Source organism: Globicephala melas, chromosome X, assembly GCF_963455315.2.
Source record: "Globicephala melas chromosome X, mGloMel1.2, whole genome shotgun sequence".
NCBI lineage: Eukaryota > Metazoa > Chordata > Mammalia > Artiodactyla > Delphinidae > Globicephala > Globicephala melas.
Window position 1 is genome coordinate 40,738,798 of NC_083335.1, and position 20,769 is coordinate 40,759,566.

Here is a 20,769-nt window from a genome sequence, read left to right on the forward strand (position 1 = left end):
ACAGGCAACAGAGCACAAAAGTTAGAGCTAAAGAAGTAGATCCAATATGGAGTCAGGTTTGTTCTTCTCTGTTACTATAGGAGATTCTAAATCAGGCAGTCTGTGTGACACACTATGCAAATCTCGCTAAATTTTATTCGTGTTTTAATTTAGCGTGTCATCTGGCCTCTACTACGCTCCCTAGGAAATGCATGTCTTTGCCTCTAGAGAAATGAAATGACTTACCTGCTGTTCTTTAGTCAAGAGCAGAACTAGGTAAAGGACTTGAGGATCCCCACAGAGTCAAAATGGCCATATTAAACATTTATTCAACATTTACAATATGTCAAACATTGTAATAGACACTAGGAGTATAAGGTTGATAAAGAGTACATGCTATGAGAATGGCACAGTTCTGCAGAGGAGTAATTGCTAACACATTTAGGAATTTTTTTTTTATCTCACAAAATATTTTAAACTCTTTCATGTAGGGATAATATCAGATTTGGCTAATGTTACTCAGTTTTGATTAAAGAAAGTGAATATCTCTGTAACTTATATACTTCATGTGTGTCTGTTGCCCTAGTGAGTGGGTCTGCCAAGAATTTTTTGTATGAGAGACTGTAGAGTGTCCTGAGAGAGAAGTCACCTCTGGAAATAACATGGCAGTCAATGTTGTCACCATCTGGAGATTATTCTTGTAAATTTTTACTAGCAGAAAATAAATATAGGCTTTATTATAATTTATATTATAATTAAGGTAATAAGTGGCTGACTCCAACTGTTCAAGTCATCATTTTGTTTTATTCATGTCTTGACTCAGCACTCTCCACCCAAATGGAATCATGTCTGAGTCCCTAGAGAGCAGAGGACCTATAAGTAAAATAAGAAATTCCTGTTTTTACTAAGACCTTGGCTAAGATATTATTTGCTGAGGCACTTTTGTGTAGTACCCACCTTCATAAGTGTAACAATGATCTCACAGAAATCAGGAAGCCTTTGTCACCTTGAGGACTCCAAAACCTCTGTCAGCAGAAGGAATAAGATGAAGGAGAAATGACAGTAGAGTCTGGAAGACATGGCAGTATCCAGAGGAGGGTGGCACCTACTTCTCAGTTGCCTGAAATTGTTCCTGGGCATAGGTTAGATATCCCTCAGTCCTCCCTAAGTATCACTGCAGTGGGGGTTCTGAAAGGGCAGGGGAGTCAGGTAGGGTCCAAGTCAACAAAGTTCACACATAGGGTACCTCATCTGATCCGCTCAGCAGCCCGGGGAGGTAAATAGTATTCTCTTTTCACGAATGACAAGGGTGACCCTTTAAAAGAATGTCAGGGTGATAAATACTAGGGTTATATTGCTAAAAAAGAAATTCTAAAAAATAACCTTGAAATGCATGTTTTGTTCTTTTAACAAGTTTTTATTAAGTGACACTTGTTTAAAAAGCTGATTGACACATGACTTTTATTACTTTTATTACATTTAAGGGTATAAGTAATAAATACAAATTTTGGGAAAATACAGTTATCAAAGAGAAAGAAATTAAATCATTAAAAATTATGCCATCTAAAGATAAACACCCACATTTTAGTATATATACTTTAAGACTCATTGTTAATATATATAATACATAAATATATATGCTCTAAAATGAAGCAACGATAAATTTACACACTGCTTTCTAACTTTTTTTTCTCTTTTGAAACAGACAATGAACATCTTTCTATTCGAATGGGTGAAACACCTCTGCTGACAAAGAAAAACTTGTGGCTTTGGTCTGAATTCAATATTCAAATAGATGCTGACAATACTGAAAGTTTTGAAGCAATTGAATGAGTAAAATTACACCAAGAAAAGGCAAATAAACAGAAAACAAGGTTGAAAAGTATTAACCTCAGAGAAAACCTCAGTTTTCAAGGCATAAGGAAAAATTCCTCATGGTGGCAATGATGAGGGTGGTCCTACTAAGGCCAGATAAACTATACCTTAACTTCATTGCCCTGAGTTTAACTCTCTCATCTTTTCCGTGAAACTTTCGGTATCATCTGCATCTCCATCTATGTCTATCACATTAATATTATTGACAAGCCTAAAATCCTGGGAAAGCAGAGCCCAACCCCTTCTAATATTGCCTTCAGGCTTCTAGCTTTCATTCCCTCCCACAGGGCGAGCTTCCTCTCCATTCTCCACAGGGGCAGGATCTCCTCCTTCTTTTTCCTTTTCCTTTTTTTCCTGGGGAACATTTTCCATGTTGAGATTTTTATCCCCCTGCTTATTCCACTTTGGACTCCATTACTCGTAGGAGACAAGAAGCAAGCGAAAGGACTGAATGCTTGACGGGAAGATCAGCACCGAGGACAGAGGCCCTACTATGCACCTTTCAAGATTCAGATTTTAATGGTTTCTGAAATTCTATTTTTCCCACCTAAGAGAGACTCGTGCGCCCTCCAGGGGGCCTCCAGACGGAGCTCCGTCTTCCCGCTCGCTTCTGTCTCCTTCCTCCTTTAAAACTCACCATTTTTTCCTGTACGTAGATACTTCCCCAGGCGTATGCAGGCACAAAAAGGGAAGGATCTGGAGGGGAGCTTCAGGCTGGGCTCTGTTCCCTCCCCCCACCACTGTCCCTCGCATCGACTGCGCCTTTCCTTGCTGTCTCCTCCGCTGCCGCCGCATTTTCGCTTGACCCGACGAACATCAGACCAGCGGATGGTTGGGGTCGGGGAAGCGGGGGCTGCTGCAGCAAGAACTCAGTGCGGACCTGCAGCCGCCCGGCCCTTCCCGGACCCGCCCGGCGTCTCCCAAAACTATATATCCCAGCTTTGTCCCTCCTTTATCCATAGCCATCCTCAGCCTTTGGTACTCCTCCTCTTTTAAATACCCACAATGTTGGACGAGGGGTGACTATTTAAAGTAAAACTTTCACTCTCTGTGTCTCTTTGTTTCCTCCTCCGGTGATTAGTTTCCACACTCCTACTACCAAAATGTTTGGCACCAAAATGGATGTGGGACACTGGGAGCAGGGGCTGAGTGGAAAGCTTTCCAGCATATACCTGTGTCCATATTCATAAACTGCTTGCCCCCAGGACCACTCAAAATGGACTTTGGGTAAGGAAGGTGTGACCAGAAAACAGACTCTGACCCACTTGAGGATTCTGCCCTCAGGCCTCAGCCATCCTGGTGCCAGGGTTACCCCAAGCCTCTTCAGTCGGAACACAAACTTACAGCGTTCTGGACTGGACCGTTGCTTTTCCCCGCATTCCTTGACCAGAAGTTCTTCCTCCTCTGCAACAGGAATCATTACTCAGAGGATACAAAAGACAGGAAGAAAGGGATTTGGGCCCAGGTAGACTCTCATCAAGGGACACTAAAGGAGTTCAGGTTCCTGATCCTGCCTCCCACCCAAGCAAGGCAGCGGGAACACTCAACCCCTCCTCCTCTTGTCACCCTGGATTTGGAATGTCTCTTTTTCCATCTTGGCATTTCAGGAGGTCAGATGCAGTGTAAGAGAGAGGCAGCATTTTCTCTTGGAGTTATTGTCCACTTAATCTTCTTGTGGGATTAGCCCTTTCCCTTGTTCTAACTGCTCCGCAACCTGCTCCTCCCCAGAACCTCCTCTCCTGGTAGTCATTATTATTTTTCCCCTGAAGCCCTTACCTGCACCTAAGTGGCCAGAAAGCTAGGTATCAGGAAAGGAGGCTGGGAGTGGAAAATTATCTTTCTTCTATGTACTTTTATGTTCCAATTTTTTAATTTAAAATGTTTTGTTTTTACATTTCAGAAATACGATACTTACATGTGGGGAGGAAGAGTATGGGTATTCATCCTAAGACTTCTCTTTTCGTTGGAGTGCTTTGTTATTTGGCTAACTTAACATATATCAAATAGAAAACATTTTCCATCGGGCTTCCCTGGTGGTGCAGTGGTTAAGAATCCGCCTGCTAAGGCAGGGGACACGGGTTCCAGCCCTGGTCCGGGAAGATCCCACATGCCGCGGAGCAGGTAAGCCCGTGCGCCTCAACTACTGAGCCTATGCTCTAGAGCCCTCGAGCTGCAACTACTGAGCCCATGTGCCACAACTACTGAAGCCCACGCGCCTAGAGCCCGTGCTCCTCAAAAAGAGAAGCCACTGCAATGAGAAGCCCGTGCAGCAACGAAGAGTAGTCCCCACTCACCACAACTAGAGAAAGCCTGCGCACAGCAACGAAGACCCAATGCAGCCAAAAATAAATAAATAAAATTTAAAAAAAGAGTCCTCTTTAAAAGTCATGAGGGACACAAAATAATTTAAAAAAAATATTTTCCATCAGCTACAAAGGAAAGAGCAATTTTTTAAAACATGTTAATTGTTCACAATCTTTAAGACATACTCTTTGGGGAGAAAAGTAATTTACAATAAAATATAAGATTTTCTACTAAATAGGAAATCCTTCATAATTTGGTCATGTTTATATTTATCATTTACAGAATGCTTCTAGTGATACTTCCCAAATAGCTTTAAAAAAACAGGCTAATTATTTTGAAAATTTTAAACCTAAATTTTTCGAAAACAAATCAACATTTTACATGTTAAGAAATTAATCCCTGTAGAGCCTTAGTAAGTGTCTTATTTTTGTCATTTTAGAAAAATAATCTATCTCTTCCACTTTGAGGAGTTTTTAATGTTCATAAATACTAATTGGCTCAGTTATGTTCTGTTAGAGGGATGCAGCCTGCTAGGCCTCTCACCTCTGGCCTCTTTACCTCCAGGAAACCCAGGAGGAGTCTAGCCCTGCATCAGGGTTGCTGCCTGCCAGTCCATCCCCATACTGATGTCCCCTCAGCCAGGCTTAGGCCAGTGTCCAAGGAACTCTCACCAGCTGACAATATTAATTAACCTGGACCAGGTGTTCTCAACTAGGGAAGTCTGTGGACCACCTGAGATTCTATGCAAATTTGTCCAAGTTTGGGGTTAGTGGGGTACGTGCACTTTTGTGGGAAGAGGGTTTGTACCTTAGGAACCTGAGAAAGCCTGATACATGAGCAGGGCACGTTACGGGGAAGCTGAAGCTATGAAACAGAGACAAGACAAAGGAGAAGTAGGGGATGTGAGAGGAAGGGAGAAGAGACTGGGTCCACAGCTGAACCAAGTTAATGGCAGAACATTAAAAATGCTCAGGCCCTAACTTCTAGAGGTCCATTCGAAACTGGCTGTTAATTCTCAGATTTCCTCAAGATCGTAGTCTTCTTTACTATCTCATAAATTCTCACCATGGATCTGCCTCAGCTGAGCTGGCCTAAGTCTCTATTCCTTACAACCAATGAGACTAACTGAAACAATAGTTATCTATCTGTAGTAAAATGTTCCTAAAAAAATCAACAAAACAACAGTAGTTATCACTGCCTGAAAACTGGTGAAAAGACATCAGTAGGGTATTGAGCAAAGAAGACATCTATCTGGAAAATAAGTGTAAGTTATTCAGCTTCAGTATTTAGAAATATAATTGATATCCTATTTACAGGTCTCCTGTACTCATTAGTTCTGGTGACTTTTTTTTTTTTTTTTTTTTTTTTTTTTTGCTGTACGCGGGCCTCCCACTGCTGTGGCCTCTCCGGTTGCCGAGCACAGGCTCCGGATGCGAAGGCTCAGCGGCCATGACTCACGGGCCCAGCCGCTCCGCGGCATGTGGGATCTTCCCAGACTGGGGCAAGAACCTGTGTCCCCTGCATCGGCAGGCGGACTCTCAACCACTGCGCCACCAGGGAAGCCCCCTGGTGACTTTTTTGTAGACTGTAGGATTTTCTAAATTGGCAATCATGTCATCTATGAATAAGAAAGTTTTACTTCTTAAAATATATATATACAAATTAAAACTTCAAGGTATTCTTATTCCCTTGTCAAATTGGGGAATTTTAAAAAAGAAAAAACACCATCCATTTTATATGAGAACATCCACATGGGCTGTAAGTACACGTGTAAATTTGTTGAATTATCTTGCTGGCCCTTTAGGCAATACACATAAAAAAATCATAAGATTTTTCAGACTTTTAGACCTAGCAATTTCACTTTTAGAAATATTTCCTTAGGGAATAATGTATGTTTGAGAGTCATGAAATAAATGAAATTGAGTGTAGATTTTGAGGGTTTTCTTTCCTTCTGTGTGTGTTTTTAAATATAACTGGAATAATTTTATACACATTGTTTTATAACCTGCTTTTAAATAGTGTTTGTTGCCTTTATTTGCAAAAGTAAAACATTTTCACTGAAAAAAAGTCAAGGAACTATACATAAATGCCATTTGTCGAGCAGAGCCAGAAATACAATCCTTTCTTGCTCTATTCATATATATTTTTAAAAGCATTGAATTGGTAACTAAGACTATTTTATAATCTGCTTAAAATATTATATTAGTGCCAACAATATTACTTTTAGCAAAAAAAAATTCCTAAAGAAATGATTTCTCACAGGGTAAAATTTGGAAAGAGATACCTCCTGTCTAATGTATGACTAGTACTACAGCTTGATTATCTCAAACTTGAATTGGAGGGAGGCATAGTCAGAGCATGGGGAGGAGAGCCTTGTTTTAATGGATACTAGTCACTAATGGGGCAAGGGAAGCAAATGTGAGGCATCCAACCATTGCAAGGACCCCACACCTCAAACAGGTAGTGGAGACCTTGAATCAAATTCTGCTCTGCTACAGAGAAGTACATATGCGAAATGTGTGTCATAAGATAAGGTCATACTGTTTGCAGACTATTCTTTATTATAGAATTTACACATACCCACTGAGAAAATGTAGAAGAATCTACAAAGAAGTATATAAAATAATATATAAATCACCTATATGCCCACCAATCACCCAATCATACCCACTTCTAATATTTTGGTGTATACATATAAATATCTACTCATATATATTATTTTTTAATGGGACCTTCTGCAGTTTACCATTTATAATCTGTTTTTTTCACCTACCAATATATTATAAAACACTTTCATTTCTATATATATATATATGACTATCTTATATTTGTCAGATATTTTGTTTCTTCTGCATGTTTTCAAAGTTTTATCTCAATCATTTTTTGAATCTTATTAATTACTGCATACCTATTAAAGATAAATTTTAAATATATAAATGCAACACTTAGAAAGGAAAAGTTCCTTTTATATTGACTACTCATTTCAAATATATCCTATCGGAATAGTTCAGTATATATTCATTCAAATTTCTAATATGATAGAGAAACACAGGAAGACTCCACAGTAAGTTGACACTGGATATAACATGATTGGCGATGGGCATGGGGAAAGGGGAAAACGTAAGGATGATGTTTAAGCTTGAGTGCTGAGTAAACAACTGTTATGAGGTGCCATCAAAACACAGCGAGTCTCTAATGGACTTGGGTTGTGTAGCGAGCTAACCAAATAGGCTCACATCAGTAATTTCATTCATCTCTCAATAATATAACCCAGAATTTTACAGGAATGAATTTTGTGGACTTTACTAATCATGCTATGGTAGAATTTCTTTATTTACTTATATTTCAAATACACAAAAATAAATATATGTATGCTGTGACAAACATGTACTACCACATATATTAACCTTCAATTTTTCTTCTTTCTTAACAATATATGTTGGACATTTTTTCATGTGAGTAAATATAACTCCACCTTATTATTTTTCATCACTGCATAGTATTGCATTAGTGAATTATCAAACTTTTCTTAAACCAATCCCCTTTTAGGAATATTTAGTTTTTTCCTTTAAAAAAATCTATTACCACAACTACAACATTGACCATATTTGGCATGGGAGTATTTCAGCATGATAAAACACTAGAAGAGGAAGTGATGTGTCCAAAAGCACATATATTTTAAGGTTAAATATTGCCAAAATGACCTCCAGAAATGCACTATTTTATTCTATCTTTTATTATTTTTGCATCTTGCTTGTACTTTTACTTTTTAAATTGAGGTATAAATGACAGATAACACTATATTAGTTTCAGGTGTACAACACAGTGATTCAATATTTGTATATATTGCAAACTGATCACCACAATAAGTTTAGTTCACATTCATATATTATTTTATATTCTCAAAAGTGCATGTGAATGTTTGTTTTTCCATACCCTCACCAACTCTGAATATGATCAATATTTTTCAGTTTTTCTAATTGCATAGGTGGAAAATTAACTCATGTTCTCAATAGATCTCATTTTAATTCTTAGAATTCTATGATATGGTTGTTACATAATTAATTTAACCTGTTCCCCATTGTAAGCCGTTTAATTTGCTTCTTAATTGCACCTTTTATAAAGAATTGTGTCGAATATCCTAATAGTCATTCTCCATTTCTAAATGGTACATACTGTTGGTGCAGTTTGAATTGTTTAAACAGAATTATGAAGTTTGCCTTCTTTAACTTGTAGCAAAATCATCTGGGAGAATCGTTGGTTTATGAGAATGCATACACACGTGTGAATGTGCAGGTGCATATGTACATGCTTGGGCACATGTCATTTCCTAGAACAATTCTCTTTCCTTCATTGCTGCCTTTCACCTGTGGCTTCTCTTTGCATATTCAGGTCCAACTCAAAGGATTGATGCCAGGAATTCAGGTCTACAAAGTAACCGTGTTGTTGTAAATCATTGTGACTACTGTTAAATATTTCCTCAGGGTGAATGCCTAAGAATGGATTTACAGGCTCAAAGGGAATGCATATTTAAGTATTTAGCAACTGCCTAAGAACTATCCATAAAGGTTGACCAATTCAGATTCTGTAACCTGGAAATAAGGGAGAAAGTCCTTGGGGGTAGTGCAGAGCTTGTCAAAAAGTGCTTGCACTGAACCTGCTTTCGGACAATAGCCACCATCAAGAGACAAATAACCCTTAAGGAGGAACGAGTGGACTTGACCCAGCAAGGCAGCATGAGACAGGCCAGGGTAATGGTAAGGCCACAGGGCCTAGGTTCAGTCAGACTGGTCTCCTCTTTCCTTCCCCCCTCTATCTAGGTCTTACCCACCCTGTGAGGCCCAGGTCAAGGTCTTTTACCTCCATGAGGCTTCCTCTGGCTATTTTGGGCTAATTGGCCTTTGCCTTCTCTGAGCTCCTATTGGCCTGGCAGTACACCCTTTCCTTTAGCCCTTTCTCCAAATGGCCTCATATGAAGGGGGTTCTGCCTTTCCAGCTGTATCATCTACTCCAACCCTAGCGTGAACCCAAAGGGGATGTGGGTCACTATCAGGAGGATAGATCTGGAGAAGAGGCATGAGCAAGTCTTGCATTTGGGCTCCAGGTGCTTTGGGCAGGATATTCTAGGGTCCTAGGTATCTAGAATGTGGTTTAGAAGGATAGAAGTGAAGTTTCCAAGTAATCACATCTTCTTGCCCCATCGACTCTTCACTACCTGGGGAAGAGGGCGTCTAGAGGACCAAACCAATTACTTCTTGGCAAATACCACCACCAAGACTCTGGAGTCAGACATTACTTTTTGTCATTTTGAATCCTTTTCCCCAAACGAAATCCTAATATAATTATAATAATAGTTTGTACTTTTAAAGCACTTACCATATGCCAGGCACTATTCTCAGGACTGTACACATACTGCCTCACTTAACTAAAGTAATTCTGTCTTTGTCTTTTCCGACTATAAAAAGATGAAAATTTGTTAAAAAGAAAACCACAGGCCCCAAACCACATCTCTTGTGCTAAAGCCTATGATACCAAACCTAGATTTAATACCTGACCTAATTGCAGTTTCAACCTCTCCCAGAAATGTAATCTTAAATCAACCAGTCTGGAATTTTCTGGTCAAGCAACAGTAAGGTAATCTGTGGCATAGGCTCCTCCATCTCCCAGAGAAAGAAGAAGCAATCTGCATGATAAAACCCTTGCTGCTCCCTTCCTCTCCCCTCGCCCCCCCAAAAGTTGTCCTGGCCTAAAAATAATCCTTTCTTTTATTTTGCTAATAGCTCCCTTTCCCCACTCTCCTGACTATAAAAACCTTCCATTTTGTACAACCCGTGGGAGCGCCCTTCTAGCTGCTAGATGGGTTGCTGCCCTGTTCATGAATTGCTGTATAAAGCCAATTAGCTCTTCACATTTACTCAGCTGAATTGTGTTTTTTTCAGTTACTTTTCAAAAAATATAGAAAAGTATTAAGAATAAAGTAAAAAACTACACTAAAAATCTTACTCCTGTCCCAGGCTTCCCCCACCATCCTTTTTTTTTTTAAACAACCTGCTGCCAAACCAACCCTGCTCCACAACAGCCAAGGACTAGATTGCAGATGAAATGGAGGCTGGGGGAGGGGCGATGGATGTAGGTTGGAGTTCTTAATCCTGGGAGCAGAAGGCAGGAAAAGACAATTCTTGAAAAAAGTAGAAAAGTTTAGTAGCTCCAGAAAAAGATGCAGCCCCTCCCTAGAAATCAGAGAAAGGCAAATAACATTTTCCCCCTCTGGGATGGAAAGGGCCAATGTATAAGGGGGTAGGGGGCAGAGGGCCGGCCCACTTCTGCCGCGCTTTTGGTGGGAGTGGAAATTGGGGACCCGAGCTCACTGGTGACGTAGATATCACGTGACCAGGAGTCGACGTGTGCAGAAGTCCTGCTAGTCTGGTCCTTGTTCCCGTCTGGGTACCAGCTTGCTTCAGCAGCGCAGCCGGTGGAGCCCGAGGCTAGGAGAAGGAGAAGGAGTCAGCTTGCCGGAATTTTGCAGGTTGGTGGCAAAATAGGTGCTGTCTGGGAATTTCTAGGGTGGGGTGGCCTAGAGCAGAGACTTGAGGGAGCCCTGGTCAATTCCATCTCTCCACCTCCCACCTCCAGGTCTGCAGGAAATGGTGACCCTTGGGAGAGGGACTAGGGGTCCCGGGAGAAGGACAGGGAGACCTGTGAGAGTTTGAAAATAATCATCCTCTGCCACCTCAGACCGCTATCCCAACACCTACCCACCCCCCAACCGCCCCCCTCAGTCTTAAAGATAGTTTGGAAATAATCTGCTTTTCCTACTCCCTGTCTGATGGAAAATTCGACTTAACTTGCACTGTGGAGAGGGGGACAAATGCGGGAATAAGAAGGTAGGAAAGTTTCTATAACCGAGAACCTTAATGAGAAAAGTGCGTGGTGCTGGTCGGCCCACTGAGCGCTCGCCCCACCCCCACCCTCACCCCCTCCCCCTCCCGTTTCCCGTTTGTCCGCAGGTCTGCAGGTCTGTTGTTCATAGCAGTACGCAGGGCTAGAAAAGGCGAGGAAGAAACTGACCGAATCAGTACGGGTAGGTGAAGGAAATATAAAGACCCCTGGGGTGGAGGTGGGCAAAGGAGGGACTGAGGTTGTCGGCCCCTGTTCTTCCCCGCACCCCCCTTCTCCCAGCCTACTCTGTTCTAGGAGGGTCTTGCGTTATGCCTTGTGAAGGGAGAAATGGTTGAGGAGAGCCTTGGAAAAGGCTGGAGGGAGGGACGAGGGAGGTGAGGAGGTGGAAAGTGGGGGTAGGAGCAGCAGGCTTGGGGAAACCCAGATGGCAGACTGAGTCTCCCAAGTGGAAAATATTTGGTGATAGCTCTGAATCACAAAAAGCAAATACGGAGACCTGTGTCCAGAGCACTGGTCCGTTCACCAAACTTTTGACTTAATGTCGCCTTCTTGTTTCCTAGAAGTAGTTGTTTTCAAAGAAGAATAAGCAGAAAAAAGAAAGGAAGAGGGAACAGGAGGAAGAGAGACAGATACAAGATGACACCCTGTCAAAAGATTGAAGGAAAACCAGAAAATGAGAGTGAACCAAAACTTGAGGAAGAGCCAAAGCCTGAGGAAAAGCCAGAGGAGGAGGAAGAGCCAGAGGAGGAGGAAAAAACAGAAGGAACTTTTAGAGAAAGGCTGATTCAGTCTCTCCAGGAATTTAAAGAAGATATACACAACAGGCATTTAAGCAAGGAAGATGTGTTTAGAGAAGTGAATGAATTAGACGAGATAAGGAGAGTAAGAAACAAACTTATAGTGATGCGTTGGAAGGTTAATCGAAACCATCCTTACCCCTATTTAATGTAGTTTACCTTGATTTTTATTTTTTCTGATGTTAACATTACTTTCTTTTGATTTGCGTTTTCCCAATACACCTTTGTCCATCTTTCTACTTTTAACTTGTTGCTATTAGTGGTTTTAGATGCATCTCATTGTTTATTTTACTTCAAAGCAATCTACAAGTCTTTGCCTTTTAATAAGAGAACTTTACTCATTTGTACAAAAAGAGGTTCCTGGCAGGATATAAAATGAAAAAAGAAGTTACTAAGTAATATGTGAATATCATATTTTTAAAAAGGAAGAGTACATTTATATATCACATATATGCACAGAAGAACATGTGAAGGATGAAAGACAAAAAGTACAGTCAGTGGTAGAATTATGAGTGATTTTTTTATTCAGCTTATTTGTATTTTTCCTTATTCCTAGAATGTACACACACTATTGTTAAAAATAATAAAAGCTTTATTTAAAAAAAGGAGTAAACAACAGTACTGAGTATATTTCTAAAGGCATTGGGACACAATATTTAATGGCAGAGTTTTAGAAGCAAATGTAAACTCCAAATTACCACCAGACCACTTAGCTAGGAGAATAAATTTTACATCGTTTCTCATCTGCAAAATAGAGATAATAAAGAACTTTCAGGGATCTTATGAGGACCAAACAAGGTAGTGACTGTGAACTGTATTTGACAAGCTTTTGTTCCCATCTGCTCATGCAGGATCCCAACTCCTAAGAGATTTATTTCAGGTATTTTGGAGGGAGAAAGTAGTTCTCACCTGTGCTTAAGAACAAATCCAGACAACTGTTAGGTGGGCACTACATTTGTGTTTCTCTCCTGCTGTGCCTGCCTAACCTTCCATCCTCCTCCCCTTGATACTACCATATGTATTGGGTATTTCTGCCCCTTCATTCAGGTTCTGTACTTCTCAGGCCCCTAACACTGCTGATGTGTTAGAAATCTCAAATAGTGAAGCCCAACATATTTCTTTGGAACCCCCAATGGACTGACTCTCCCGTCTGACCTCTACAGAAGTGGGGGAAACACCCATCTCTTAAATTTAGATAGACATTTATGCAGGGCCACTTGGGCTGTGATATCTTATTGATACCTTGGCAACTTTGGGATTTTAATCACAGACCCCCTCTTCCCCATAAGATTCGGACACAATGGGTCTCTTTGGGGGTGGGACCAGAAGATAAGACTGAGTAACAGACATTATGCTTTAGTCAGAGTTGCTTATGAGCCTAAAGATTGGTTTTATCTTCCTGACTCTTATTTCCTTAGGGTGAGCAATCTCTCCCAAAAGACTGGTGGCAGGCCCTCCTCACCAGCTCAAAAGATACCCTTAGACCTGTGTAAATTTTTAAAGGGAGGTTCAAGTAAGATTTCGGGATATTCCCATGCTTACTTGGAAATGTATGAAGTGCTGTGTAAGACTTACTGTGTATGTATATCTGCATCCAAATCTTCATAACTATATATGTATCTATATATGTATATGTGGCTCACAGTTGTGCCAGTTGTATATTATTTTTCCTCTGTGATGCTCTTTTTGGGGCAATTAATCTCTCCAGACTATTCTTCAAGGTTGCAACAGTCTGATGGATGCTGGTTGGTCTGGATTCTGGCTGAAGTGAGATGAGGGTCCAAAGACTTACTGTGCCACTTTTATAGGATGGTATGAATCCAACCCCCTGGCACTCTGAGGGGTGGAGCTGGGGCAGGATGTGGAAGGGCTCCCCCAAGGCACACCCCTCTCCAGGGTTGTCTGACTTTGGTTTCTGTGTTCCAGCCTGCAGCAGGCACCAGACTCTTCTAGGCTGAAGGCCAGGCTGTCCTGGACATACATACCTGGAGGACAAGGACTGTCCCCATTGCAGGTCAGAGCACTGGACTTCCTTTACCCCTTTTTTCCTTCACAAGGGGGCTTGATGGGAACTTTTAAAGGAAAGAATATAACTTTTAAAGAAAAGGTTTCAAAAGTCACTAACTAAAAACATTAGTTGTGATAGTTTTTGTCCCAGCCATGACTACTCTAGATGCAATCAGATAACTTGGGATTAAAGTAGAAGGGCCTGGTGGTAGGTGGAGGTGATTTCAGGTAATACACAAATATTTTAAGTTGTAATATTCATGTATTGATATTTATTTGAATGTGTATTAATGAATACTCTCTTTAAGGCAAATGATAGTTTAGATTTAGGGTGGTGTTATAAAGTTTCCTTTTCAAAAAAGTACTCAAATTTCCTTTTCAAAAATATTCAAATTAAATGAGTCTGTTTGAAGACAAACATGAAGTAGAACACAATGTTAACAGCAAAGGTGGTATATAGATATGGCAAAAATCATCCTAGTGGGAAACATTGCCCTAGCATAATTGATTTAGGGAATAACATCTGGAAACACCTGTCAAGAAGTGTGCAGTCTGAGATTTTACCCTACTTACAAATTAACAAGTTAACATTAACCTGCTACTGTTTAACCTGCTTTTGCTATGACAGAAGACACTAGAATCCTGATCAGAGACTAAGGACATTATTACTCATGGTAAAAGCAGTAGCAACGGCTTCATATTGGTTTATATCAGTTCCCCATTATCCTCAAGTCCCTTGGATGCCTACACATGCAGAGCACTGTGTTTTAGGAAAGATACCTGAGTTTGGAGAATTCATTGCTTTCATAGTAAGCAAAAGCAAGCCTGCTCTGTGTCCAGGGAAAGACGTTACCCCATCCCTCAAAGTTGCTTGCTGCAAACACAACTCTGCGAAATGGACTGCCTGCATAAAGAGTGGTCAGGGCCTTACATTCTTGGTGTACCCAATAAGAACATGCAGGGATGCTCAGGACCCAAGGTGGATTGCCTCTCCCAGTAACACTTTTCTCTGTGCAGTAAATCTTAATGTGAATGGTAAGCCTTTCCTAATATCACAAATTTTGATTTATAATTCCAAGTTAAAGCAGATAATGCATTGTACTGTAGACTGTAAACAGGGAATTTGTAACTCTTTCTAGTTTTTGCTTAAATACATAGGATTTTGAATGAATCCTAATTAACTCAATGAAAAGAACAACAAAGAAACTAAAAGTAAATAATCTATGAGGAACTTTAAAGACATAGCTACCATGACACACAAAATTAAAGAAGTAGAGGAGCAAAACCAATGGATTTATCAAGGTGCTAATGACAGGAGTAATCTTATGTGAAATTTTTCACTGAAAAACTGACAGGATTGTGTGTGTTTGTAAGGCAACCTCAGATCCCATATACATGTAATCGCCACTGCCTCTATAAAAGGAAAAGCCAAGAGCTAAGAGGAAAGCTGGTCTGTTCCCTCTACAGGGAAAGTTTCGAGAGAGGGGGAACCTTTGACACATAATGGTATCCAAAAGCAATTATTTGATATTTTGACACCAACGATTTGCAAGAGCCTTAGCAAAAACAGCTGCATAATTTAGCTGGGTATGGAGCATATTTTCATGTACTATTGGCCATTTATACATCTTACTTTGAGAAATGTCTATTCAAATATTTTACCTAAACACCCCCCTTAATATTTTCAATATAGTGTGGGTAAAGAATCTATTTAAAAGAATGAGATAGGGGCTTCCCTGGTGGCGCAGTGGTTGAGAGTCTGCCTGCCTATGCAGGGGACACGGGTTCGTGCCCCGGTCCAGGAAGATCCCACATGCCGCGGAGCGGCTGGGCCCGTGAGCCATGGCCACTGAGCCTGCGTGTCTGGAGCCTGTGCTCTGCAACGGGAGAGGCCACAACAGTGAGAGGCCCGCGTACCGCAAAAAAAAAAAAAAAAAAAAAAAGAATGAGGTAGATCCATACGTACCACATGTTCACCATGCATTATTAAAAGAAAAATGAAGGACAGGAGGTACAGTATAATATATACACACACATAGATACACATATCCACAAATACCAAGATAAAGCCCATTAGCTCACTGAAGGGAGGGATTATGTCTTTTAAAGTGACATTTTGATATCTCACCAGGCCTCCTGCTATCTGATTGTTTAAGAAATGATTATTTTTTAAAAAAATTTCTCCTAATAGATAATTCTATTATCCTTGCATTGTAACTGTCAAAATAGTTTCTTGGAGTTATACAAAGTCCTTCTCCCCTTGCATGAATTCTGAGTCCTTTTCCAGGTGTTATATCATTAACCTACTATTTAATAGAAAAGGAAGTGAGGCTTAGAGAGATTACATGTCTCAAGCCAAGGTCACCCAGCTGTTAAATGGAATGCCTGCCTATGGTCAAAGCCCTCATTCCTAATCTCTGCTCTGCAACAGTTGGTATTTAATAAATACTAACAACAACAGCAACACTGTGCTAAATGGATTCCCATCATTTCCTTAAAGGTCCATGTACTTTCAAGTCCTGGTCTTTGTTCCCATAGTTTTTCCTGCCTGAAACTTTCTCTCAACCACTCCTCATGCACTTAGCCGGGATAACTCCTACTCATTTATCCCAGAATATATGTTACTTCTTTTTTTTTTAAACAGCTTTATTGAGATATAATTCACATACCATACAATTCACCCACCTAAAGTGTACAATTCAGTGGTTTTAATATATTCACAGTTATGTGCAGCTATCACCACAGTCAATTTTAGAACATTTTCAAGTCATAAAGAAACACCATACCTTACCTATGACCCCACCCCCTACACCTCTATCCCCCCAGCCCTAAGTAAACATTAATCTACTTTCTGTCTCTATAGATTTCCTTATCCCTGGACATTTCATCAGAATGTACTCATAAAATGTGGTCTTTTGTTACTGGCTTTTTTCACTTAGCTTATGTTTTCAAGGTTCGCCCATTGTGTACCAAGTATTCATTTCTTTTTATGGCAGAACAACATTCTATTGTATGGATATGCCACATTTGTTTATTCATTAGTCCATTGGTGGATATTTGGGCTGTTTTCATCTTTTTCTTGTTATGGGTAATGCTGCTATGAACATTTGTGTACAAGTTTTGTAAGGACATATGTTCTTATTTCTCTTGGGTAGATATCTAGGAATTGAATTGCTGGGTCATACAGTAACTCTATGCTTAATTGTTTCAGGAACTGCCATACTGTTTTCTAAACTGACTGGCCATTATACCTTTCCATCAGCAGTGTGTAAGGGTTCCAATTTTCCCATGTCCTTGACAACACTTTTTATTTTCTGACTTTTTGACTGTAGCCATTTTAGCAGAGGTGAAGGGGTATCTTACTGTGGTTTTGATTTGCATTTCTCTGATTGTTAATGATATTGAGCATCTCTTCATGTGCTTATTGGCCACTTGTATATCTTACTTGGAGAAATGTCTATTCAAATCCTTTGCCCATTTTTTAATTGGGATATTTGCCTTTTTATTATTGAGTTGTAAGAGTTTTTATATACTCTGGATACAAGTCCCTTATCAGATACATGATTTGTACATATTTTCTCCCATTCTGTGGGTTATCTTTTCACTTTCTTGATGGTATACTTTGATGCCCTAAAAATTTTAGTTTTGATGAAATTCAATGTTTTTTTCTTTTTCTGCTCATTACTTTGGTGTCATATCTAAGAATCCTTTGCCATATCCAAGTTCATGAAGATTTATCCCTATGGGTTTTTTCCCTGAGTTTTATCATTTTAGCTCTTACATTTAGGTCTCTGATCTATTTCTAGTTAATTTTTTTGTATATGGTGTGAGGTAAGGGTCTCATTTCGTTAGTTTGCAAGTGGCTATCTAGTTGGTCCAGAACTGTTTGTGAAAGGACTATTTTATTTTTCCCAGTGAATGGTCTTGGCACCCTCATCAAAAATCAGCTGACACATGGTTTTACTTCTGGACTCTCAATTCAGTCCTATTGACCTATATGTCTATCATGTGCCAGTATCACACTGTCTTGATTACCATTGCTTTGAAGCAATTTTGAAATCAGGAAACATGAGTCCTCCTACTTTATTATTTTCCAAGATTGTTTTGGCTATTAGGGTCCCTTGCAATGCATATGAATTTTAGAATCAGCTTGTCAATTTGTACAAAGAAATCAGCTGGGGTTATGAAAGGGATTGTATTGAATCTGTAGATCAATTTAGGAAGCATTGCCATTTTAACAATATTAAATTTTTCAATTCATGAACATGGGATCTTTTTTTCCATTTAATTGCATCTTCTTTAATTTCTTTCAATAATGGTTTGCAGTTTTCAGCGTATCAATTTTGTACTTCCCTTATTAAATTTATTTCTAAATATTTTGTTCTTTTTGATACTATTATAAGTAGGATTGTTTTCTTAATTTTCTTATTCAGATTGTTCATTGCAAGTGTATAGAAATATAGTTGATTTTTGTTTATTGATCTTGTATCCTGCAACCTTGCTGAAGTTGTCAGTTTTGTTAGTTTATCAGTGGATTCCATAAGACTTTCTATATATAAAATTATGTCATCTGTAAATAGAGATAGTTCTACTTCTTATTTTTCAATCTAGATGCCTTTTATTTCTTTTCCTTGCCTAACTGTCCTGGCTAGAACCTCCAGTGTAACGTTGAATAGAAATTGTGAGAGCACACATCTTTGTTTTGTTTCTGATACTAGGGGCAAGGCATTCAGTGTTTTAACATTAAGTATAATGTCAGCTGAGGGTTTTTTTTGTAATACCTTTTATTATGTTGAGGGAATTCCTGGCTTGGGGATGTTAAACCAAACTTGCATTCTGGGATGAATCCCATTTGGTCATGATGTATAATTGTTTTTATATGTTTCTAGGCTTGTTTTCCTAGTATTTTCTTGGGGGATTTTTTGCATCCATATGCATAAGAGATACTGGTCTGTAGATTTTTCTTGTCATATCTTTGGTTTTCATACCAGGATAATACTGGTCGAATAAGAGGAGAAGTGTTCTTTCCTTTTATATTTTTTTTGAAGAATTCTTCTTTAAATGTTTGATAGAATTCAGCAGTGAAGCCACGTGGCCTAGAATTTTCTTTATGGGTAGTTTTTAAAAATTTATTACTAATTAAATCTCTTCACTTGTTATAGGTCTATTCAAATTGTTTATTTCTTATTGAGATAGTTTTGGTAGTTTGTATTTTTCTAGGAATTTGTCCGTTTTGTCTGTTATATAACATAATGGCATGTAATATTTCATATTATTCATTTATAATCTTTTTTCATATCTATAAGTTCAGTAATATTGACCCCTCTTTCATTTCTGACTTTAGTAACTTGACACACACATCTCTCTCTCTCTCTCTCTCTCTCTCATCAATCTAGCTGGAGATTTGTCAATATTGTTGATCTTTTCAAAGAACCAGTTTGGTTTCACTAATTTTCTCTATTCTCTTTCTATACTCCATTACTCTAATTTCTGCTCTCATTTATGCTTAGTTTGCTCTTCTTTCCCAGCATCTTAAGGTGGAAAGTTAAGATCTTGATTTGAGATCTTTCTTCTTTTTAATATAGGCATTTACAGCTATATATACAGCTATATATTTCCCTCTAAGCATAAGCTTAGCTCCATCCCATTGTTTTGAGTACATTGTGTTTCTACATACCAAAGTTCCATCCCCATAAGTTCTGGTATGCTGTACGTCATGTTTCATTAATCTCAGAGTATTTTCTGATATCCATTTTGATTTGTTCTTTGATGCATTGGCTGTTTAGGAGTGTTTTGCTTCATTTCCAGATATTTGTGACTTTCCTAATTTTTTTATGTTGTTTATACAAAATTTTATTGCACTGTGGTCAGAGAACATATCTTGTATTACTTATAACCCATTAAATTTATTAAGGCTTGTTTTATGGCCTTCATGGTCTACCATGAAGAATGTTCCATGTGCACTTGAGAAGAATGTGCATTCTGCTGTTGTTGGGTGGCATATTCTATATGTCTGTTAGGTCTAGTTGGTGTGTGGTGTTCTCATGTCTTCTACTTCCTGGTTGATCTTCTGCCCATTTGGTCTATTTATTATTAAAAGTGGTGAAGGGTAAGCTGGGACAAAGTGAGAGAGTGGCATGGACATATATATACACTACCAAATGTAAAATAGATAGCTAGTGGGAAGCAGCCACATAGCAGAGGGAGATCAGCTTGGTGGTTTGTGACCACCTAGAGGGGTGAGATAGGGAGGGTGGGAGGGAGGGAGATGCAAGAGGGAAGAGATATGGGAACATATGTATATGTATAACTGATTCACTTTGTTATAAAGCAGAAACTAACACACTTTGTTATAAAGCAGAAACTAATACACCATTGTAAAGCAATTATATTCCAATAAAGATGTTTTAAAAAAAGCGGGGTATTAAAGTCTCCAACTATTATTGTTGAATTATCTATTTCTCCCTTCATTTTTGTCAGTTTTTGCTTCATATATTTTGGTGCTCTGTTGTTAGGTGCATATATATTTATAATTGTTATATACTCCTTATGGATTAACTCTTTTATCATTAAATTCCCTCTTGCTTTGGTCTGGCATGGAAAGAACTTAGATGTTATCACTCCATTCTAACAATAAGTAAAAAGCTGAACAAACTGAAAATCAACAACTCTTCTTAGATCCATTAGAGAATTGAAGTCACAGAGCAAATCACTGCCCGCAAAAAAGGAGAGACAGACAGTCAGATACAGAGAATCACAATTTGTTGGAGTAAAACCTATGAACAGAAACATCCCCAGGAATCAGTACTGATGTAGGAAAACCTAAACTATAATTTATGAATTGCTGGAAGTTCAGTGTGGACAAGTCTGAGATTTAAAACTCCAGAGAGTCCCAGTCTTTTTTTTT

General features: G+C 39.1%; 1 protein-coding gene across 6 annotated transcripts; it reads left to right on the top strand.

Moving 5' to 3' along the window:
* Positions 1–10,535: 10,535 nt before the first annotated feature.
* On the top strand, positions 10,536–15,808 carry TCEAL9 (transcription elongation factor A like 9). Of its 6 annotated transcripts, none has more exons than XM_030851491.2 (3): positions 10,536–10,684; positions 11,166–11,239; positions 11,622–15,808. In XM_030851491.2, the coding sequence occupies exon 3, from the start codon at positions 11,695–11,697 to the stop codon at positions 12,007–12,009; it is 315 nt and encodes a 104-aa protein (XP_030707351.1). In that variant the 5' UTR covers positions 10,536–10,684; positions 11,166–11,239; positions 11,622–11,694; the 3' UTR covers positions 12,010–15,808. The 6 variants fall into 6 exon arrangements, with proteins under 6 accessions (XP_030707351.1, XP_060148766.1, XP_060148769.1 ...); XM_060292783.2 differs by having other exon boundaries at positions 10,537–10,684; positions 11,619–15,808; XM_060292787.2 differs by lacking the exon at positions 10,536–10,684 and adding an exon at positions 10,751–11,042.
* The last annotated feature ends 4,961 nt before the right edge of the window (positions 15,809–20,769 follow it).

What these genes read in the sequence shown, in the direction of transcription:
- TCEAL9 (XM_030851491.2), top strand. Translation starts at nt 11,695, where the DNA reads ATGACACCCTGTCAAAAGATTGAAGGAAAACCAGAAAATGAGAGTGAA.